At 48.9% G+C, this 24,309-nt stretch overlaps 1 protein-coding gene across 1 annotated transcript; it reads left to right on the top strand.

Annotated features, from left to right (window-relative positions):
• Window positions 1–743: 743 nt before the first annotated feature.
• Window positions 744–20,974, top strand: LOC120928874 (ecto-ADP-ribosyltransferase 5-like). The gene is made up of 6 exons (XM_040339935.1): window positions 744–916; window positions 8,757–8,843; window positions 11,980–12,077; window positions 15,773–16,478; window positions 17,547–17,579; window positions 20,763–20,974. The coding sequence occupies exons 2-6, from the start codon at window positions 8,783–8,785 to the stop codon at window positions 20,768–20,770; spliced, it is 906 nt and encodes a 301-aa protein (XP_040195869.1). The 5' UTR covers window positions 744–916; window positions 8,757–8,782; the 3' UTR covers window positions 20,771–20,974.
• Window positions 20,975–24,309: the final 3,335 nt, after the last annotated feature.

Here is a 24,309-nt window from a genome sequence, read left to right as displayed (position 1 = left end):
ATTCTGCAGAGCAATGTGTGACACTCTTCCAGGAGTGTAGGGGTTAATCCTGGGGGGGGGGGCAGAGCGATGTGTGACTCCTCCAGCAGTGGAAGGGTTAATCCTGGGGGGGGGGGCAGAGCGATGTGTGACTCTCCTCCAGCAGTGGAAGGGTTAATCCTGGGGGGGGGCAGAGTGATGTGTGACACTCCTCCAGCAGTGGAAGGGTTAATCCTGGGGGGGGGGGGGGAGAGCGATGTGTGATACTCTTCTAGCAGTGGAAAGGGTAATCCTGGGGGGGACGTGTGACACTGTCCAAGCAGTGGAAGGGTTAATCCTGAAGGGGGGGGGGGCGGCAGAGTGATGTGTGACTCTCCTCCAGCAGTGGAAGGGTTAATCCTGGGGGGGGGGGCAGAGCGATGTGACTCTCCTCCAGCAGTGGAAGGGTTAATCCTGGGGGGGGGGGGGGGCAGAGTGATGTGACTCTCCTCCAGCAGTGGAAGGGTTAATCCTGGGTGGGGGGGCAGAGCGATGTTTGACTCTCCTCCAGCAGTGGAAGGGTTAATCCTGGCGGGCAGAATGATGTGTGACACTCCAGCAGTGGAAGGGTTAATCCGGGGGGGGGGCAGAGCGATGTGACACTCCTCCAGCAGTGGAAGGGTTAATCCTGGGGGGGGGGGGCAGAGCGATGTGTGACTCTCCTCCAGCAGTGGAAGGGTTAATCGGCGTGTCACAGTCAGAGGTTTTGCTGACACTTCCCTCTGATTGGCTTCCTCTTCTCTCTCATACAGGAAGAAGAAACTTCAACTCAGAAAACTTTTCAACTGATCCGCACAGGGAACCCAATCCCCCCGCCCCCACCCTTCACCACCATCCCATCCCCGGGGAGAACGAGGCGTGGTGGTCCGCACAGCTGACACCTGAGGCCTGCGTGTCGGTGAGTCTGAGTGGGTGACACCATACACATTGTATACAGAGCACGGCACACGGGACTGGGACAGTAAGTGTACAAACTCTCCACACATCCCTGCCAGACACCACATCACATTTCACAACCAGTTCTACACATTACATCTACTATCTGGGGAGGATCCAACGTCTCCACCCAATGTGCGAATCTGTGTCCGGGAAGCGAGCCAGCCTGTGTCCGGGGAGCGAGCCAGCCTGTGTCCCCCGGAACAACCAATGTGAGTCCGGGGAGCGAGCCAGCCTGTGTCCGGGGAGCGAGCCAGCCTGTGTCCAGGGAGCGAGTCAGCCTGTGTCCCCCGGAACAGCCAATGTGATTCCGGGGAGCGAGCCAGCCTGTGTCCCCCGGAACAACCAATGTGAGTCCGGGGAGCGAGTCCAGGGAGCAAGCCAACCTGTGTCCCCCGGAACAGCCAATGTGAGTTCGGGGAGCGAGCCAGCCTGTGTCCGGGGAGCGAGCCAGCCTGTGTCCGGGGAGCGTGCCAGCCTGTGTCCGGGGAGCGTGCCAGCCTGTGTCCGGGGAGCATGCCAGCCTGTGTCCGGGGAGCGAGCCAGCCTGTGTCCGGGGAGCGAGCCATCCTGTGTCCGGGGAGCGAGCCATCCTGTGTCCGGGGAGCGAGCCATCCTGTGTCCGGGGAGCGAGCCATCCTGTGTCCGGGGAGCGAGCCATCCTGTGTCCGGGGAGCGAGCCATCCTGTGTCCGGGGAGCGAGCCATCCTGTGTCCGGGGAGCGAGCCATCCTGTGTCCGGGGAGCGAGCCAGCCTGTGTCCGGGGAGCGAGCCAGCCTGTGTCCGGGGAGCGAGCCAGCCTGTGTCAACGGGGACAGCCAATGTGAGTCCAGGGAGCGAGCCAGCCTGTGTCCCCTGGAACAACCAATGTGAATCCGGGGAGCGAGCCAGCCTCTGTCCCCCGGAACAGCCAATGTGAGTCCAGGGAGGGAGCCATCCTGTGTCCGGGGAGCGAGCCATCCTGTGTCCGGGGAGCGAGCCATCCTGTGTCACCCGGGACAGCCAATGTGAGTCCGGGGAGCGAGCCAGCCTGTGTCCGGGGATCTTCCCCCTTACAGCACGGCTGTGTAAAGTTTATAGGGACTTCTCCATCTTTGTTACATTGTTTCCATTTTATTAAAGCAAATGATCACTAAATCCACCCATTTGGGCACAGCAGGGGTGAAAACCTGAGAACTCAGCACAGGGATGGTGGGAACCCCTCATAATGGGCACAGCAGGTGTACAGACCCGGGAACTCAGCACACCTCCTATATTATTTCCAAACTGCACACCACATGTGACATTGCTAGTTTCTCCAGCTCCGCTGATCCTCTGCCGCTCAGTCCTATCTCTCAGGTCCCCGCTAGCCTTCCACTATATAGCGTTCATATGAGTGAGTGAGTGAAGAACTTATATAGCGCGGCACATGCAAACTAAATCGCCTCTGGGCGCTCGTTGTTCCTGTCTCCTTTGATATCAAAAGAGATGAGTTTTGATCTTTCTTCTAAAGGTCAAGTAATTTTCCTCCAACCGAATGCTGGTCGGTAAAGCGTTCCATAGTCTGGGACCTTGGAGCGCAAATCTTCGCTCTCCTTTGGACTTGTATTTGGCTTTGGGTATCTGGAGTAGATTTTGGTTGGTGGATCGCAGAACGCGATTGGGGTTGTGAGCTTTGATTTTTTTCGCACAGATATTTGGGAAGCCTTCCCATGGATGCACTTATGTATCAGACAGAGAGCTTTCAAAGCAATTCTGTCTTTTACTGGTAACCAGTGAAGGGATTTCAGCGAAGGTGAGATTGATTCCCATGGTTTTTTCCCAGTCACCAGTCTGGCGGACGAATTTTGAACGACTTGCAGACGAGCGATTTGGTACTTTGGGAGTCCGAGGTAAAGGGCATTGGCATAGTCCAGTCTGGAGTTCACAATTGTTCCCACCACGACTGCTATGTCTTCTTTGGGAATGAATGGAGTAAGTCTGCGTAGTAGGCGCAGCAGATGGTGGGATCCGCTGACTACTGACCCTATTTGTGCATCCATTGTCATGAAGGTGTCAAAGATGACCCAGAGACTTTTGACTTTGGTGCTAGGGGAGATGATTTGGCCCAGAATGGGCGGAGGTGTCCAGGTTGTTGCCGGTTGATTCTTACGATTGGCGTGAAACAGAAGAAGTTCTGTTTTCGCCCCATTGAGTTTAAGATAACTCTTTGTCATCCAGTTTTCTATCAAAGGGAGGGATTTCTCTAGACTTAGATGATGATCCTTTTTGTTGCAGATGCGAAAATACAGTTGTGTGTCATCTGCATAGGAGTGATAAAGTAGTTTTTGGCTGCTGATGATTTCAAAGAGGGGGCGAAGATAGATGTTGAACAGTACCGGCGACAGGGGGGATCCTTGAGGGACCCCGCATGACACCGTGCGTTTTTCAGAAGTGAAAGGACCAAGTTTCACTGTTTGTGATCGGTTTTCCAGAAAGGAGGAGAACCATATGTTACACACCACGTGTGCCGTCTGCTAGTTGCTCCGCTCAAGTGCGCTCCAGATGTGACGACTACACCAGACACTTCCAGAACAGATACACCTGAACCGGAAGCGACTGCTGATGACCTCTATCCGGCTCGCTCATTGGTTTCCCAGTGCATCTTGGGATATCTTGTACCTGCAATACTTCCAAAACAAAGTGAAGCCAATGCTGAACAAAAGTCTCAAAAGCTGCAGGTGCTGTTAGTGAGCATTGTCATAGACTTCTATGGAGGCTTTGGAGGCACTTTGAAGCACCAGGAAAGCGGCATGGGTTATCGTTTTCTAAGCGAACACAATGTGGGACAGGCGATATGATTAGCATTCAGAGTTCTTTAACCACTTGAGAGCCGCGCTATAGTCCACAACGCGGCTCTCAAGTGCCGGGTGGACGCAGCGGGGAAACACTGTGCCCGGCGCATCGCTGGGAAGCGGATGCGCGTGCCTGGCGGCCGCAATGTCCGCCAGCTACCCGCGATCGGCGGTGACAGCATGGACGTGGAGCTCTGTGTGTAAACACAGAGCTCCACGTCCTGTGAGGGAGAGAGGAGAACGATGCTGTGTCCCTTGTACATAGTGACACAGATTGGTCACCTCCCCCAGTCAGTCCCCTCCACACACAGTTAGAACACACCCAGGGATTACATTTAACCCCTTCCTCACCCCCTAGTGTTAACCCCTTCCCTGCCAGTCACATTTATACAGTAATTGGTGCATATTTATAGCACTGATCGCTATGTGAATGGTCCCAAAATTGTGTCAAAAGTGTCCCATATGTCCGCCGCAATATCGCAGGACTGACAAAAAAAATCACAGATCACCGCCATTACTAGTAAAAAATAAAAAAAAATCCTAAATCTATCCCCTATTTTGTAGGCACTATAACTTTTGCGCAAACCAATCAATATACGCTTATTGCGATTTTTTTTTTTTTTTTTTAACAAAAATATGTAGAAGAATACGTTTTGGCCTAAACCGAGGAAAAAAACATAAAAAAATTGGGATATTATTATAACAAAAAGTAAATTGTGTTTTTTTTTTCAAAATTTTTTGTTTATAGCACAAAAAATAAAAACCACAGAGGTGATCAAATACCACCAAACGAAATCTCTATTTGTGGGAAAAAAAACTATAAAAATATAATTTGGGTACAGTGTTGTATGACCGTGCAATTGTCATTCAAAATGCGTCAGCGCTGAAAGCTGAAAATTGGTCTGGGCATGAAGGGGGTTTAAGTGCCCAGTAATGAAGTGGTTAAATAAGCGTGTCCAATGTCACATATTGAAGCAAGTGTAAACGAGCCCATAGTGTCTCCACCCCCACAAAAAATCGGCCTCTTACGAGAAGGCTGAGACCTTTAGTGGAGGTCCTAAGCACATATGGAACATCCTGAGGATCCACCCCATAAATCACCATACTCTTAAAGTATCACTAAAGGTAAAAAAAATGTTTTAAATAACAAACATGTTATACTTGCCTTCACTGTGCAGCTATATATATATATATATATATATATATATATACAGGGCTCAAAATTTCAAGCCCTGAGCTACTAGCCAGGCCTCAAGAGTTACTCGCCACCAGTTGCCCCACCTAATTCATACACTGCCCTGCGCCTAATGGCACCCGTAAACGCGCCCTTGTAGATTATCTCATGGAATGACAATGTTTTATGCAGAATCAAGTTACAAAATTCAATATTACCAACAACAACTTTAACAAAATGGGACAGGGTACTGGGGGCAGACCAGAGGGACAGGGCACTGGGGGCAGACCAGAGGGACAGGGCACTGGGGGCAGACCAGAGGGACAGGGCACTGGGGGCAGACCAGAGGGACAGGGCACTAGAACTGGGTCTCTTCCCCATTCTCTTGCTGTCTCCTCTGCAACTCCCATCCATCCTCTCTCTCTCTCCCATTCATCTCATCATCAGGAGCCTGTGTGTGCGGCTCCACGCTTGCATGTCCCCACTTCCCCCTTTTATTCAGGCTGGCAGAGAGGAGAGGAGCTGCAGCACAGCGGGAGGGAGTACAATCCAGCGCTGAGATCCACACAACTGCACAGCCATTGACACCATAGCACAGCGCACACTGACAGCGCACAGCACACATTGAGACCAGTCTGATCACAGTGTTCAGGCTAAACTTACATAGAGCACAAGGAGAAGAAAACTGCACAAACTAGAAGGCTGCCGCTCTCATGTCAGGGCAACTTTCAGTGAGCGCTGCACCGGAGTGGTCATTTTGGCAATCCTCCACCTCACTCATTACTTTCTGCTCTCCAGCTACATTGGTCGGGACCCGAGGGAGGGGGGCAGGCTCAGAGAGGTCATACTGTTGGGTCCCATGGCTTAATGAGTATTGTAAGGAGAGCACCTGTGTACTGCTCTGCCTGTGCGCGGCTCACCAGACTACTTTTCCCGAGCATGCACCTTTCCTCTTCGGCCGCCAATCTCATCGGGACTCTAAGTGTAGGCACAGATTGGAGGGAGATTGGTCATGCAGCCCTGTCATCACTCGCCCCCAGCTTAAATCCACTCGCCAAATGCTAGTAGGCGAGTGGAAATTTTGAGGGCTGTATATATAAAGATAAAGATAAATATGAAATATTGCAGATACATTCTTATATTCAGCCAGAAGATGGCGATATAGGCTAGTTATTATCTCCTTATGCCCTAATGAAAAAAATACAAACGCTCAACACTTATTTACAAGGCAGTGAATGTTCCTTTCACCAAACATCCACTGGTGGTGAATCAGTCCCTGACATTTATAACGCATGCAGCAGGCAGATTTATCTGCAGTGATTGCTGAATTTCAGAGTCGCTGCTTTTTTTTTTTTTTTTTAATATGCTCCTAGAATTGCTCCTTGTCATGTGACTTTATGTGCCCAAAGTTGCATGACAAGTCGCAGCCCATTGATTTCAATGGCACCCACTCCAATCTATGTGACTTAAAGTCGTAGCGACTTTGAAAAGGTCCCTGTGCTCCTTTGATGAAACTTTAGTGCAACTTGAATGCCAGGAAGTGTAAAGTTGCATCCAAGTCACACTTTGAAATCGCACGGCTTTGGAGTTGCACTGGTGTGAACAAAGCCCAAAACACACCAGAAGCCCACTTGCAAAACTCTCTGATGGGGACTCTGATGTAAGGGGAATGCTGATGGGGACTCTGATGTAAGGGGAATGCTGACGGGGACTCTGATGTAAGGGGAATGCTGACGGGGACTCTGATGTAAGGGGAATGCTGATGGGGACTCTGATGTAAGGGGAATGCTGACGGGGACTCTGATGTAAGGGGAATGCTGACAGGGACTCTGATGTAAGGGGAATGCTGACGGGGACTCTGATGTAAGGGGAATGCTGACGGGGACTCTGATGTAAGGGGAATGCTGATGGGGACTCTGATGTAAGGGGAATGCTGATGGGGACTCTGATGTAAGGGGAATGCTGATGGGGACTCTGATGTAAGGGGAATGCTGATGGGGACTCTGATGTAAGGGGAATGCTGATGGGGACTCTGATGTAAGGGGAATGCTGATGGGGACTCTGATGTAAGGGGAATGCTGACGGGGACTCTGATGTAAGGGGAATGCTGACAGGGACTCTGATGTAAGGGGAATGCTGACGGGGACTCTGATGTAAGGGGAATGCTGACGGGGACTCTGATGTAAGGGGAATGCTGACGGGGACTCTGATGTAAGGGGAATGCTGACGGGGACTCTGATGTAAGGGGAATGCTGACGGGGACTCTGATGTAAGGGGAATGCTGACGGGGACTCTGATGTAAGGGGAATGCTGACGGGGACTCTGATGTAAGGGGAATTCTGATGGGGACTCTGATGTAGGGGGAATGCTGATGGGGACTCTGATGTAAGAGGAATGCTGATGGGGACTCTGATGTAAGGGGAATTCTGATGGGGACTCTGATGTAGGGGGAATGCTGACGGGGACTCTGATGTAAGGGGAATGCTGATGGGGACTCTGATGTAAGGGGAATGCTGATGGGGACTCTGATGTAAGGGGAATGCTGATGGGGACTCTGATGTAAGGGGAATGCTGACGGGGACTCTGATGTAAGGGGAATGCTGACGGGGACTCTGATGTAAGGGGAATGCTGACGGGGACTCTGATGTAAGGGGAATGCTGACGGGGACTCTGATGTAAGGGGAATGCTGACGGGGACTCTGATGTAAGGGGAATGCTGACGGGGACTCTGATGTAAGGGGAATGCTGACGGGGACTCTGATGTAAGGGGAATGCTGACGGGGACTCTGATGTAAGGGGAATGCTGATGGGGACCCTGATGTAGGGGGAATGCTGATGGGGACTCTGATGTAAGAGGAATGCTGATGGGGACTCTGATGTAAGGGGAATGCTGATGGGGACTCTGATGTAAAGGGAACTCTGGTTGGGACCCTGATGTAAGGAGGGCCATTGATGGGGACCCTGATGTAAGGGAGACTCTGATTGCAACCCTGATGTAAAGAACTCTGATGGGGACCCTGATGTAAAGAGGGACATTGGGGGACCGTGATGTAAGGGAGACTCTGATTGCAACCCTGATGTAAAAAGGGACTCTGATGGAGACCCTGATGTAAGGGGGACAATGATGGGGACTGTGATGAAGGAGGAACTCCTGGGGACCCTGATGTAAAGGAGACTTTGGTTGCAACCCTGATGTAAAGGGAACTCTGATGGGGACCCTGATGTAAAGAGGGACAATGATGCAGACTCTGATGTAAAGAGGGACAATGATGCCGACTCTGATGTAAAGAGGGACAATGATGCCGACTCTGATGTAAAGAGGGACAATGATGCCGACTCTGATGTAAGGGGGACTCCAGATGGGGACCCTTATGTAAAGAGGGACAATGATGGGGGCCCTTATGTAAGGGAAACACTGATATGGACCCTCATATAAGGGGGATGGAGACTGAAAAGTTTGGAGACCCCTGTATAATTGTATCAGCCTTACAGTGGACTTCACCAGAGACTTCAGGTCAGCTGATCCATTGTTCCCGCAGACTGACCATTCCTGGAACAAACCCAGCGATCTGCAAGTCTACAATAGACTTCTTGCTTGTTAGTGAGAGAGAACATTACACTGAGGGGTATTTTAGGTTTTTAGCTGCTAAACTCCTAGAATGAGGGCAGCAGAAGTAGTGCTCTGCTTGGGCTGCCAGCCAAACAACATGCAGGAGTAATATAAACACTACACAGGAACTTTGTAAAAGGGTGTATGTAGTAAGGTCTGCGGAGAGATGAGAGTTGCTCACTTGTTTTATCCTCTTCCTCCACAGAATATCGGGGAACACACACACAGACAATGATTCTACTCTTCCTCACCTCCATCTCCGTGTATCCAGAATTAGTGGGCTTTACTGCAGGTAAGAGAAGAATAAGAACATGAAATGGATGACCGGCCTTCATTAAAGGGGCATTTGTGTGTGTGTGTGTGTGTGTGTGTGTGTGTGTGTGTATGGAGAGAGGAAGGGCTTTTATTAACTGCTGTGAATGTTCCAATTAGAGCAGTTCTTCCTACTTCCTGTACCAGTGGCACCACAGGAAGTGAGGGGAAATTTGTCCAACATGAGGGACAGCCACTGAAACAGGTGTCCCCATTAGGAGATATTAATTTTGTTCCCACAAGTAGAGCTTTCTTTTGGTGGTATTTGATCACCTCTGCGATTTTTATTTTTTGCGCAACAACTAAAAAAAGACCAATTTTTTAAAAAAAAATTAAGTTTTTATTTTTTTCTGTTAATTTTTTTTGTAAATAAGTACGTTTTCTTCTTCAATTATGGGCACAGATGAGGTGGCACTGATGGGCACCGATGAGGTGGCACTGATGGGCACCGTTAGGAGGCACTGATAGGCGGCACTGGTATGCTGCACTCATAGGCGGCACTGATGGGCACTCATAGGCGGCACTGGGCACTCTTTGGCGGCACTCATGGGTGGCACTTATGGGTGGCACTGATGGGTACTTATGGGTGGCACAGATGGGCACTGGGCATGGATGGGCACTAGGAGGTGACACTGGGTGGCACTGATGGACACTGAGGGGTGGCACTGATGGCATTGCTGGGCATCATTTGAGCCAGTGCCCATGTTGCCAGTCAGTGCCCATTTGTGGGCACTGATTGGCATCGATTGTGTTATTTTTTTTTTTATTATTGGAGTTTTTTTTTTTTTTATTGTTTTTTGCTCGTTTGATCACCGGCGGGCACTCCCTGGTGGTCCAGTGTTGGCATCCGAGGGGGGGCTGCGCTGATAAACAATCAGCGTGAACCCCCCCTGTCAGGAGAGCCGGCGATCGACTCTCCTCTACTCGCGTCTGTCAAACAGCCGTGATCATCGTGATGGTTGGACACGGCTGTTCACGTGGTAAAGAGCCTCCGCCGGAGACTGACACCACGCATCACCGATCGCCGCGCTGCGCGCCCCCACGGGCGCGCGCCGGCATGAAATCCTGCAGGACGTCAATAGACGTTCAGTCAGGATTTCGCAACCACTTCCCGGACGTCAATTGTATATTGACCGGGCGGGAAGTGGTTAAGCCAAACACTTTAGCAGCACAGGGCATGTTTTTTTTTTTTTCCCCAGTACTACACACTATAGGATTATAAAAGACCTGGGACATCTATGGGTTCCCCAAAGAGAGTGATAAAGCAGCGTGCTGCAGTGAACAGTGGGTGTGGCCAAACTGCTCTTGCTGACGTCATCGTCCGTTTACTGTCCTTCAGATTTCAGGGGGGACAGATTAAGGGGAAAGGGGCCAATGGGAGAAGAAAATGTCCTTGCGTTAGTGGGAGTAAGCAATGCTCTGTCATTGGTATTAGGGAGAGTGATGGTGCCCCATCATTGGTGTCAGTGAGAGAACTAGTACCCCATTGTTGGTGCTAGTAGTGGCAAGAACTATACCCCACTGTTGCCCAGGGGCTGGATAAAAGCAAGCAAAGAGCCACAGTTTGGAGACCACTGGGCTGAAGGATGGGTTATGCACTAGATCAGTGGTGGTCAACTTGAATCTTATAAGGGGCCTAAAGTGTGGCCACCAAAACATTTACAGAGGGCCACACAATAGCATTGTATTTTGGCACTTTAGTGCCCCAAAATTTGGGTCCTGCTACATTTTTTGCATCACATGGTAATGCAGTACCATAACTCACAGCATTAGTGACAGTAAGTTCAATCATGACCCCCAACATTGGTGTCAGTGAGTGCAATAACAACCCTCAGCATTGACATCAGTGAGTGCAATATTAACCCCCAGCATTGGTGTCAGTGGATGCAATAACAACTCCCAGAATCTGTGTCAGTGTGTGCAATAATAACCTATAGCATTGGTATCAGCGAGTGCAATAGTAACTTCCAGGATTGGTATCAATGGACGCAATCATATTCCCCAAAATTGGTGTCATTGGATGCAGTAATAATAACCACCAGCATGGGTGTCAGTGAGTGCAATATCAACCCCTAACATTGGTGGTAGTGGAATTGATTGCTTTCCAGATGAGGCTTGCTATGGAGTAGCTAGACACAGGGGGCCATATTCTGAGTAAAGTTACAATGGAGTATCTCAGGATACTCCATCGTATCTCTCTTTTTTGGCCAGTATATCTATGCGACTGATTCTTAGAATAATTTTCGCATAGATACGCTGAAGATCCGACATGTGTAAGTCACTTACACTGTCGGATCTTAAATGTAATTACTCCGCCGGCCGCTAGGTGGCGTTTACGTTCAGGTCTCATTTGTTTATGCAAATGAGCCTGATACGCCGATTCCCGAACGAATTTGCGTCGCGTGACCGTCGCTTACGTCGTTTGCGTAGGCGTAAGTTTACCCCTGCTATATGAGGGGTAACCTTACGCCAGTCCCACGTAGGCCATGTTAAGTATGGCGTCGGGCCCGCGTCGTGTTTTCCCGTCGGGTACGTCGTTTTACTAAGTCGTTCTTGAATACGACTTTACGTCAATGACGCACACGTCGGCGTCATTGACGTTTTACGCCGAGAACTGGAGCATGCGCACTGGGCTATTTGAAGCCCGGCGCATGCGCAGTTCGTTAAAATCGGGGACGCGCTTAATTTAAATAGAAGCCGCCCCCTTGGATATACGCGTGGCTACGCCGGGCCAATTACACTACGCCGCCCCAAACTACGGAGCAAGTGTTTGGGGAATACAGCACTTGCTCCTGTAGGTTGGGGCGGCGGAGTGTAAATGGCTTACGCGCCGCTCGCCTACTTTCTTTAAGAATATGGCCCAGGAAGTGGCATTGGCAGCAATTCTTTGCACACGGCTAGAGCATTATGGGATCACATGACCTGGATCTCTGTTGCATGCATATTGTGTAGCTGACTCCATAGGGAGACATTTGTTCCATTGGCTGTGTGAATTGTCGCTACTCCAAGTAATTCATTTCTAACGGTAGTAGTGGTGCAGCTACGATTTAAAAAAAAAAAAAAATACCCCATGTGGAGAGAGAAGTAATGAACAAGAAGGCTCCCCTGTTTTCCAGATTACTATGATCCCGACTACAAGGATAAAACTGCTGGCGGGAAGATGGAGGCAAAGAAAAGCGCAGGTGAAGTGAAGAACTACAACTTGTGGCCGGAGGTAAAACTGAATGTACAAAGTGTAACCACATCACACCACACTGCTATGTACTAAGTCTTCCCATCTGTGTGTTATTGCTCTCTCTGCTTCTCCCCTGTAGGAGATTTCCCCTCACTTCCTGTCCCGCTTACAACATTGAAACCAGAACAGGAAGTAAGGAAAACTCTCTGCAACGGCACACCAGAGAGCAATAGAAGCCAGCAGAGGCTCCAACCCCCTAACTCCAAGCAAATTGCACTTCTGTTCATCCAGTCCCAATATTTTCACAGCTCTGCTACACAGCACACCTGCAGTTTCACCTTCTCTTACTGTCTCCGCCTACCTCTGTGACTGGACAGTGAAAGGAGAAGCAGCAGACTGATGAGTTTGTCTCTGTGTCATGCTGTTCTCTTCTACTATCAACATGCTACTTGTACTGCAGCACACCTGAATGGCTTCTGCTGCTTCTCCCCCCCCCCCCCCTTCTCTCTGAGCTCTGCTGCACTGGGATTGCAAGAGGCTGATACTGGGTCCCATTCAGGTCCTTGCACTGCATACATGTACAGGAATAAGAATTCTGGGCTCCTATATATTGCACAGTACTGTGCAGGTGTAGAGAGATGAGGGATGATCTTATCAGTCTGCCTCTGCTCCTCATTGTCCAATCAGCAGACTGGGGGGGGGGGGGGGGGGGGCGGGGGGCTGGCGACCAAACCTAACCACTTCAATACTGGGCACTTTTACCCCCCTTCCTGCCCAGGCCAATTTTCAGCTTTCAGCGCTGTCACATTTTAAATGACAATTGTGCGGTCATACAACACTGTACCCAAACAAAATATTTATCATTTTGTTCAGACAAATAGATCTTTCGTTTAGTGACATTTAATCACCACTGGTTTTATTTTAATTTATTATTATTTTTTTGCAAAATAAATAAAAAAAAAGACTGAAAATGTGGGAACATAACACGTTTCTTTGTTTCTGTTATACATTTTTTCAAATAATCTTTCTTCATAAATTTAGGCCACAATGTATCCTGCTAAATTTTCCTTGCTGAAAATAACACAAATCAGTTTTATATTATTTAGTCTGTAGGAAAGTTATGGGATATACAGTATCTCACAAAAGTAAGTACACCCCTCACATTTTTGTAGATATTTTATTCTATCTTTTCATGTGACAACCCTGAAGAAATGACACTTCACCGTGCTTGTATACAATTCATGTGAAAATTAAATGAATAATCTGTGATCATATATTGCCCATTAATCAATCCAAATGGACAAGTATAAAGTGGCAGGTGCTCTTCAAAGCCATGCTTTTGTGATACTTATGGCGCCCCCTATGGGTAATGCACTCACCCCACACAGGGGTATCTCACTTTCATAGTATCTGCCACTATGCAGAAATCTCCAGGTCCGTGCTTGTGGTGTCAGCTATACCTTTCTCCTTTAAATCTCACTCTGCATCACCCACAAATCTGCCAGTGTATGCTTCCAACCTTCTCCTTCCAATCAGCCTTGGCGAAACTTCAATTACGTAAAACTCGCGTACTACAACGAATGAATGAAAATCACCAGGCTGATTGGAAGGATCATACTAGCTCATTATGCCTTTTGCCTTACAGGTATATTAAAAAAATATCGGGGGGTATACAACCGCTTTAAGCTAGTGCATTGTTGGTTCACTTACCTTTTCCTTCGACTTCCCTTCTAAATGTTTTTGTCGTGAATCAGTTGCGATCAGAACTGTGTGGACTGCACAAGTTAACCAGACGTACAGTACAGACCAAAAGTTTGGACACACCTTCTCATTCAAAGAGTTTTCTTTATTTTCATGACTATGAAAATTGTAGATTCACACTGAAGGCATCAAAACTATGAAGTAACACATGTGGAATTATACATAACAAAAAAGTGTGAAACAACTGAAAATATATTTCATATTCTAGGTTCTTCAAAGTAGCCACCTTTTGCTTTGATTACTGCTTGGCACACTCTTGGCATTCTCTTGATGAGCTTCAAGAGGTAGTCACCTGGCGCAGCACCCCATCACTCTCCTTCTTGGTCAAATAGCCCTTCCCCCGCCTGGAGGTGTGTTTGGGGTCATTGTCCTGTTAAAAAATAAATGATGGTCCAACTAAACGCAAACCGGATGGAATAGCATGCCGCTGCAAGATGCTGTGGTAGCCATGCTGGTTCAGTATGCCTTCAATTTTGAATAAATCCCCAACAGTGTCACCAGCAAAGCACCCCCACACCATCACACCTCCTCCACCATGCTTCACGGTGGGAACCAGGCATGTAGAGTCCATCCGTTCACCTTTTCTGCGTCGCACAAAGACACGGGGGTTGGAACCAAAGATCTCAAGTTTGGACTCATCAGACCAAAGCACAGATTTCCACTGGTCTAATGTCCATCCCTTGTGTTCTTTATCCCAAACAAGTCTCTTCTGCTTGTTGCCTTTCTTTAGCAGTGGTTTCCTAGCAGATCTTCTACCATGAAGGCCTGATTCACACAGTCTCCTCCTAACAGTTCTAGAGATGTGTCTGCTGCAAAAGGTGGAAGAACCTAGAATATGAAATATATTTCCAGTTGTTTCACTGTGTTCATTCATAGTTTTGATGCCTTCAGTGTGAATCTACAATTTTCATAGTCATGAAAATAAAGAAAACTCTTTGAATGAGAAGGTGTGTCCAAACTTTTGGTCTGTACTGTATATAGGTGAAGAAAGTAATAATTTAATAATGAAAAGTGAATAATATGTAACACAACCACCTCCAATAATACACAGTGCACAACAAACCAATAATAGACAAGACCCCAAAATAACAGTAATCAGACGAATAAATATAGCCAAAGGGAATATCGGAAACGTAGTCTAGCTAAGCCAGGGTCATAATGGGAGGTCAGCAAATGGGGGACAAGGAGCAATGGAAAGGGAGAGTGTGGACGGGATCAGATAGCAGGGTAGGGATCCAGGGATACAGGACTGACAGAAACAGGTAGGGATCAGGATCAGAGTCAGGATCAGGATCAGAGTCAGGATCAGGTTCAGATTCAGATAACAGGTTCAGGAACAAGGTACAAATCAGGGCACAAGACAAAGCCAAGGCAAGGTATGTTGAACCTGGACGGTTTTTATACCATTACCTGCTATCAGGTTCAGGTGATTCCTAATTGCAGGAGGAGATATCTGCTCCATCCTGCCAGGATCCACCCGCTGGTGGATGCCAGTACTGCGGCCCAAAGATCACAACACCAGCAGGGAAACGCTCTCCTGACAGTTCCAAACTGCCAGGAGACACCTGTTGGTGGACATCAGTACTGCACACCAAATATCAGATGGTATCACCAGTGAGTGGAACCTTTCCTGACAGTTTTTTTTCTTTGTCTGAATTTCTCACTTCCTGTTTCTCCTAAGCTTGCCCCATCATCTGAGCCGTTCTGGCTGGGGGTTAGTCAGCCAGAACAGCTTACTGAGGAGGAACAGGAAGTGAGAAATTCAGACAAAGAAAACAAAGAAAAAACATTTAGAAGGGAAATGGAAGGAAAAGGTAAGTGAAAGCAACAATGCACTAGCTTAAAGGAACCTATTTAGAAAATAAAAAACAAACCTTTACAACCCCTTTAATTTGTATTTATATACATTTTTGGATTTAATTACTAATTGATATTACAGAAAAGTAACTAATTTTAGATCTTATTACTGTCAGGCACAATGTAACCCCCTGAACCTGGACTTCATGTTCAACGCATTTGATGACCAGTACAAAGGCTGTGAAGACGTCCTAGAGACCCATGTGATGCCGAAAATCCTAACCCTTGAGAAGTCCATAAACTTAGCATTTGGCGCCGCGTGGAACCGCGCAGAGGAACAATGGAATAGGTTGAAGCCAAAACTTCGTATTCCTCCTGGCTTTCAGGATGAATTTGGGGTTGCCATCACTGTCTACACCACAGATTGGCCAGAAGGTGACCCCATCTACAAAGCCTTCAATCGGAATGTCAGCTTGGCGGGGAAATCCCGAGAAGACTACATGCTGATCTTCCACTATAAGGCCCTACACTTCTACATCACCAGGGCTCTGCAGCTCATGAAGAAGAACTCTAGAAAGCGGCACACGGCCTACCGGGGTACGGACAAGACGTTTGAGGTGTCTGAGACTTTTCTGAGGTTTGGGAGGTTCACCTCTTCCTCCTTGAACATCGAAGTGGCTAAAGCCTATCATGGAGGACTCTTCTTCGAAATCACAACTTGCTTTGGAGTTGACATCCATAAAATCTCTTCTTATCCCAAAGAGCAGGAAGTATTGATCCCGGTGGCTGAGAAGTTCCATTACGTGAAGAAGGAAGGAAGCTTCTATATCCTGAACAGTACCTGTGAATTGTGCAGCTACTTCAACTGTGCTTATCTAGGAGGTAAGTGTACAGAGGTTGGGCAAGGTCTGCACCTACACCCGGCTGTGTGGTAATACAGGAAGATGCTGATCTCCGGCCTTCCTTTTCAGGCTTCCACACTTGTACAGGTTCCGCTCCTGGACTAAAATGGCTTAGGCCGCGTACACACGAATGGTTTTCTCGTGAGAATCCAGCAAGAAACTCGATGGGAGACGTATTCTGCCGAGAAAACCGGTAGTGTGTACACTTTTCGCCGAGAAACCCGTCGGGAAACTCGTCGAGCCAAAAAGAGAGCATGTTCTCTATTTCCTCGACGGGCAATGGGAAAATTTGGCTCGACGAGTTTTTTGACAGCCGAACAAGGAACTCGACGGGGAAAACGATGTGTTTCGCCCGGCGAGTTTCTCGGTCATGTGTACGCTGGCTCACTCTGATATCACTGCACACTGTGAGCTTCAGTCCTTTTTTTTATTCATTTTTTTTTCACAAATAGAGCTTTCTTTTTGTGGTATTTGGTCGTCACTCCTTTTTTTTTGCGAAGCACCGCCCCATAACCCCCCCCCGGGCTGCTCAGTCTAAAATGCCCGGGCCTTATTTCTGGTGTCCGCTGTGTCCGTCGTAATGTCGCAGTCACAATAAAAATCGCGGATCGCCGCCATTGCTAGTAAAAAAATATTTTTTTTATTATAGCAAAAAGTTAAATATTTTTTGTTTTCAAAATTGTAATTTTTTTTGTTTATAGCACAAAAAATAAAAACTGCAGAGGTGATCAAATACCACCAAAAGAAAGTTCTATTTGTGGGAAAAAAGGATGTAAATTTTGTTTGGGAGCCACTTTGCATGACCGCGCAATTGTCAGTTACAGCGACGCAGTGCCGAATCGCAAAAAGTGCTCTGGTGTTAGGGCAGCCAAATGGTCCGGGGCTGAAGTGGTTAACTAGTAATCGATCAGCGACTTATAGCGGGTAGTGCTAGTGTAAACAAAGGGGTGTGGCTGGAGTGGGGGGCGGGGGTCTGGGGTGAAATGCATGCTGTAGCAAAGATCCAGACAATATGGTGTAGATAACATCCACTATCGTTGTTTTTCAGAAGAGAAGTGGAGCTCGGCCGTGTGTAGTTCTGGTAAGAGACATTTCCATCAAAAACACTGACCTGCCCCAAGCGGATGTCCAATCACAGAAGTGTCATAATGTTCAAATTCACATCTAAACGTTAGGCCTCATGCACAGGGACCATTTACAGACATTTGATGTTTTTTTCTCAGCCTCTAAATGCCTCTAAATGCCCCTCTGTTAGCCTATGGGGTTGATTTACTAAAACTGGAGAGTGCAAAATCTGGTGCAGCGGTACACAAAAACCAATCGGCTTCCAGATTTTATTGTCAAAGCCTAATTGAAGAAGCTGAAATTAGAAGCTGATTGGCGATCAAAGCTGCACCAGATTTTGCACTCTAGATTTGTGCACACATGGGTGTTTACAGGCGTATGAGAAAAGGAGTGTTTAGAGACCAAAAACAAAAAATCACTGGAGCATTCAGGAGAAAATCTTTTGAGCAGAAAAAACACCCGACGTGCCTAAAATATTTTGGAGGAGGCAGCAAACAAACCTGCGCCCCCCCCCCCCCTTTGCGCGGGAGACAGGCGGCAGCAATCAGTGGCCTTACCTTACCTTAGGAGGTTGATGCTGCTCCTCGCTCCAGTTTGCTGAGGGAAGAGTCGGGGGCGTTGCTTCTCCTCTTGGCCGCGCAGGCGTTGCTTCTCCTCTCGGCCGCGCCGGCGTTGCTTCTCCTCCCGGCCGCGCAGGCGTTGCTTCTCCTCCCGGCCGCGCAGGCATAGCTTCTCCTCTCGGCCGCACAGGCGTTGCTTCCCCTTCCTGGCCGCGCAGGCGTTGCTTCTCTTCCCGGCAGCGCAGGCGTTGCTTCTCCTCCCGGCTACGCAGGCGTTGCTTCTCCTCCCGGCCGCGCAGGCGTTGCTTCTCCTCCCGGCCGCGCAGGCGTTGCTTCTCCTCCCGGCCGCGCAGGCGTTGCTTCTCCTCCCGGCCGCGCAGGCGTTGCTTCTCCTCCTGGCCGCGCAGGCGTTGCTTTTCTTCCCGGCCGCGCAGGCGTTGCTTCTCGTGAGCATGCGCAGTACGGCCGGGTAAGTGTAAGTGCTTTGTGGATCGGGCACTTAGGTAGAAATTTTCCGGCAGTGTAACTTAAATGGGAATATTTAAGTTACGGCGGCTGGCTGTGAATCTGGCCCTTAGTACAGAGAAGTATGGTCAAAGCTTTTTTGGCCTGACTTCTCTTCTAGGTCACAAGAGTGCCCCTACTTTTGTTTTCCTGTGACCCAGAATCAGCTGATAGCGGGCTATTGTGTTGCATAGCTCCTCCAGGCTCTGTAAAGCCCTGTACACACGATCGGTTTGTCCGATGAAAACAGACTGTTTTCATCGGACAAACCGATCGTGTGTGGGCCCCATCGGTTTGTTTTCCATCGGTGAAAAAAAAAGAACATGTTTTACATATTTCCTATGGATAAAAAAACGATCGTCTGTGTGGAAGTCCATCGGTCAAAAATCCACGCATGCTCGGAAGCATTGAACTTAATTTTTCTCAGCATGTCGTAGTGGTTTACGTCACCGCGCTTTGGCACGGTCGGATTTTTGACTGATGGTGTGTAGGCAACACTGATGAAAGTCAGCTTTATCGGATATCTGACGAAAAAATCCATCGGATTAGATTCCATCAGATATCCGATCGTGTGTACGAGGCTTAGGCCCCGTACACACGACCGAACATGTCTGCTGAAACTGGTCCGCGGACCAGTTTCAGCAGACATGTTCGGTCGTGTGTACGGCCGACCGGACAGGTTTCCAGCGGACATTTGTCCAGCCGACCGTTTTCCAGCGGACAAATGTTTCTTAGCATGCTAAGAAACATGTCCGCTGGAAGCCTGTCCGTCGGACATGTTCGGTCGTCTGTACGACTCACCAGACATGTCCGCTCGGCTGCCATCCCTCGCATGCACGTCGCCACGTCATCGTCGCGGCACGTCACCGGGTATCGTGTCCGGCCGGATTTCTGTATGATGGTGTGTACAACCATCATACAGAAATCTCCGAGGGACATGTCTGCTGAAAACGGTCCGGCGGACCATTTTCAGCGGACTGTCCGGTCGTCTGTACGCCGCCTTAAGGGTCCTGACAATATTGTCAGGATCCACCCAGCTGCCTGAAATTACTTAAAGCGGATGTGCCATGGGAACAAAATATTAAAAGTCAGCAGCTACAAATACTGCAGCTGCTGACTTTTAATATTAGGACACTTACCTGTCCTGGAGTCCAGCGCCGATCGCAGCAGAGCACGAGCGATCGCTCGTCACTCTGCTGCTCCCCCCGCCATCCACGCTGAGGGAACCAGGAAGTGAAGCGCTGCGGCTTCACTGCCCGGTTCCCTACGGCGCATGCGCGAGTCGCGCTGCGCCCGCCGATTGGCTCACACGCTGTGTGCTGGGAGCCGAGTGTTCCCAGCACACAACGGGCGACAGACGGGATGTGACGGAATGCCCGTCTTTCGCCCGTATCGTGTGGCCGGAAGTGGGTGCAAATACCTGTCTTTAGACAGGTGTCTGCACCCCCCTCCCCCCTGAAAGGTGTCAAATGTGACACCGGAGGGGGGGAGGGTTCCGATCAGCGGGACTCCACTTTAGGGTGGAGGACCGCTTTAAAACTCTCCCTATGTCACCTCTCCAGCCTAGTGCTCCCAATGAGTAGTGTAGGAGCACTGTGGAGAGCGATGACTGACAGTCACTGCTCTCTGCTTTAAGCAGACCGAGAACTGAGCGATCAGCAGTCATGTGATCGCTCGGTTCTCAGGCTCAGAGCTGATGTGAGACAGCTGCAGCATCAGCCTGATGCTGCAGCTGTCCTGCTAACCATTATCACTGAGACTTAAAGCGGTGAGAAACCAAACTTTTGCACTTGTCAGCAGAACAGAAGGTACATTTTCCAAGTGGGACACCTGTTCCTCTGACAATAGCCTGGGGGGATTTCCCATCACGTTGTAGACACTCCCTCTCACTTCCTGTTGTGTCTCCAGGACAGGAAATGACAGGGATTAACCCCTTCCTTCTATACGCAAAATTAACACCTAGGTAAGGTAAAACCTAGTTAATACATTTTTTGTTTTATGCAATAGTGGAATATTTTTCAGTATATAATGAATGTTTTATGTTGACATAAAGAGAAAGTAGTCGAATCTGAACTGTACATCCTAATGGATCTAATGTAACATTTCTTTTTGTTGTTGTTTTTTTGTTTGTTTAGTTGTCTGAATAGTGGTCCGAAACTGATTCTGGAAACTTTTTCTAACCTTGCCCGGGCACCACGTTGAGTCACAGAAAGATGGCAGATCTCCTGGACTGAGCCCAGAAGCAGGAGAAGGATGTCTCTTCATTGGCTTGGATTCTTGAAGTACAGTCGGCGTTGGGTTTGCTGGGCCTGGCTGCACCAGGACACAGACCAAGCTTTAAAAAAAAGCACCAAAATGCGGAAGAAGCCGTTGGATTTGACCAGCCTAAAGCCAGCTGAAAAGTTGGTAGAAACCTGGAGCCGATTTTCTGCAGATTTTTGTCTTCGGATTTACCAAAATCATATAATATGAGGTCAAACCTTAATGCCGCGTACACACGATCATTTTTCGGGTTGTAAAAAACATTTTTTTTTTTAAAAATGTAATTTAAAACGATCGTGTGTGGGCATCAGAGCATTTTTCGGGTTCTGAAAAACAGGCAAATTTTTTTTCGAACATGCTCTTGTTTTTCACTACACTTTAACCACTTGCCGCCCGCCAATGACAGATTGACGTCGGCAAAGTGGTTGTAGAATCCTGACTGGACGGCATATGACGTCCTCAGGATTCTGAGCCGCTGCGCGCCCCCCGGGGCGCGCATCGCGGCGATCGTTGTTGCGGGGTGTCAGTCTGACACCCCGCAACACCGATCTCGGTAAAGAGTCTCTTACGGAGACTCTTTACCACGTGATCAGCCGTGTCGAATCACGGCTGATCACAATGTAAACAGGAAGAGCCGTTGATGGCTCTTCCTCACTCGCGTCTGACAGACGCGAGTAGAGGAGAGCCGATCGGCGGCTCTCCTGACAGGGGGGGTTCGCGCTGATTGTTTATCAGCGCAGCCCCCCCTCGGATCGCCACATGGACCACCAGGGAAGGGCAGATTAAAAAAAAATAGGGCTGTAAAAAAAAAAAAAAAAAAAAAGCATTAAAAAAAATGGGCACTGACTGGCAACATAGGTAAATCAGTGTTGCCCCAGTGTCCATCAGTGCCACCCCACATTGTCCATCAGTGCCACCCTACAGTGTCCATCAGTGCCACCCCACCGTGCCCATCCATGCCCAGTGCCCACCTATCAGTGCCCATCTGTGCCACCCATAAGTAGCCAGCAGTGCCGCCCATGAGTGCCCATCTGTGCCACCCATGAGTGCCCATCTGTGCCGCCCATGAGTGCCCATCTGTGCCGCCCATGAGTGCCCATCTGTGCCGCCCATGTGTGCCCATCAGTGCCGCCTATGTGTGCCCATCAGTGCCGCATACAAGCGCCGCCAATCAGTGCCACCTCATCTGTGCCCGTCAGTACTACCTCATCGATGTCCATCAGTGCCATCTCATCGGTGCCCATCAGTGCCGCCATATCAGTGCCCGTAATTGAAAGAGAAAACTTACTTATTTACAAAAAAAATTACAGAAAAAAATAAAAACGTATTTTTTTTTTCAAAATTTTCAGTCTTTTTTTAGTTGTTACGCAAAAAAAAAATCGCAGAGGTGATCAAATACCACCAAAAGAAAGCTCTATTTGTGGGGAAAAAAAGGACACCAGTTTTGTTTGGGTACAGTGTAGCATGACCGCGCAATTGCCATTCAAAGTGCGACAGTGCTGAAAGCTGAAAATTGGCTTGGGCGGGAAGGTGTATATGTGCCCTGTATGGAAGTGGTTAAACAAGAGTTTAAATTTGTATGCAATCAGGCAGGCCCTTGAGCACTACATGGTTTTGGTAAATCTGAAGACAAAAATCTACAGAAAAATCTAATGGTGTGTATGGGGTCCAAGTTGCATCAAATTCCATAGTCTGGTCAGGATTTGAAGGACACAACAGCGCTAAGCTTGTACCTAATGAGGGCTTCGCTGAGTATCCGGACTGCTAGTTAGTTGCTACATTTGGTTGTGATATATAGGAGAGGCTCCACTCTTGGCCATGCCCTTACCTACAGAAGATCATGCTGTAACACTCACCCTACCCCTGTATTGTGGGGGGTAAAAGATTTTTATTATACTTTTTATATTTTCAGAATTTTTTTTTTTTTTAGGTGACATTTTTGTCATCTGTGGATATTGATCAAGATCTGAGCTGCTGTTCACAGCACACGTGAGTCTCAGTCCTTCCTCCTGTGAGCTCTCTCCCCAGTGTCCCAACACATATTGTTCCTCGACAGTGCCCACCGTGCTCCACACTCTCCCCAACCCTGTGTCACCGCTCTCTCCCCTCCCAGTGTCCATGTTCCAACACATATTGTTCCTCGACAGTGCCCACCGTGCTCCACACTCTCCCGAGCCCTGTGTCACCACTCTCTCCCCTCCCAGTGTCTATGTTCCAACACATATTGTTCCTCGACAGTGCCCACCGTGCTCCACACTCTCCCCAGCCCTGTGTCACCGCTCTCTCCCCTCCCAGTGTCTATGTCCCAACACATATTGTTCCTCGACAGTGCCCACCGTGCTCCACACTCTCCCCAGCCCTGTGTCACCGCTCTCTCCCCTCCCAGCGTCCATGTCCCAACACACATTGTTCCTCGACAGTGCCCACCATGCTCCACACTCTCCCGAGCCCTGTGTCACCGCTCTCTCCCCTACCAGTATCCATGTCCCAACACATATTGTTCCTCGACAGTGTCCACCGTGCTCCACACTCTCCCCAGCCCTGTGTTACCGCTCTCTCCCCTACTAGTGTCCATGTCCCAACACACATTGTTCCTCAACAGTGCCCACCGTGCTCCACACTCTCCCCAGCCCTGTGTTACCGCTCTCTCCCCTACCAGTGTCCATGTCCCAACACAGGATGTTTCCTCAAATGTACCCAGAGTCTACATACTCTCCCCAGCCCTGTGTCATCGCTCTCTCCCCTCCCAGTGTCCATGTCCCAATGCACATTGTTCCCTTAACAGTGCCCACACTGCTACACACTCTCCTTTGTCACCACTCTCTTCTCAGTGTCCCTGTCCCAACTCACATTGTTCCCTCTAAAGTACTCGCACTGCTACATTCTCCCTAATCCTGTGTCACCGCTCTCTCCCCAGTGTCCACATCCCGACAAACATTGTTCTCTAAAAAGTACCCCCGCTGATAGACACTTTCTGCCACCTTGTGTCACCGCTCTTTCCCTAGTTTCAATGTCTCAGCTCAGCACACATTGTTTCTTCAACAGTACCCACACTGCTACACACCCTTTCCAACCCTGTGTCACTGCTCTCTCCCCAGTGCCCATGTCCCAACACATACAATGTTACCTCTAAATTATGCACACTGCTACATAAGCTCCTTAGCCCTATGTCACCGATCTCCCCCCCCATTGATCAAGTCCAGACACACATTGTTCCCTCTAAAATAATCCACACTGCTACACACTCTTCCCAGCCCTTTGTCACCCCTCTCCCCCCCAGTGTCCATGTCCCAACATACAATGCTCCCAATAAATGAACCACTCTGCTACATACGCTCCCTCACCCTATGTCACAGCTCTCCCCCCAGTGTCCAAGTCTAGACACACATTGTTCCTTCTAAATTACCCACACTGCTACAC

The sequence above is a fragment of the Rana temporaria genome, chromosome 2 (assembly GCF_905171775.1).
Source record: "Rana temporaria chromosome 2, aRanTem1.1, whole genome shotgun sequence".
NCBI lineage: Eukaryota > Metazoa > Chordata > Amphibia > Anura > Ranidae > Rana > Rana temporaria.
This window is presented reverse-complemented; position numbering and strand designations above follow the sequence as displayed.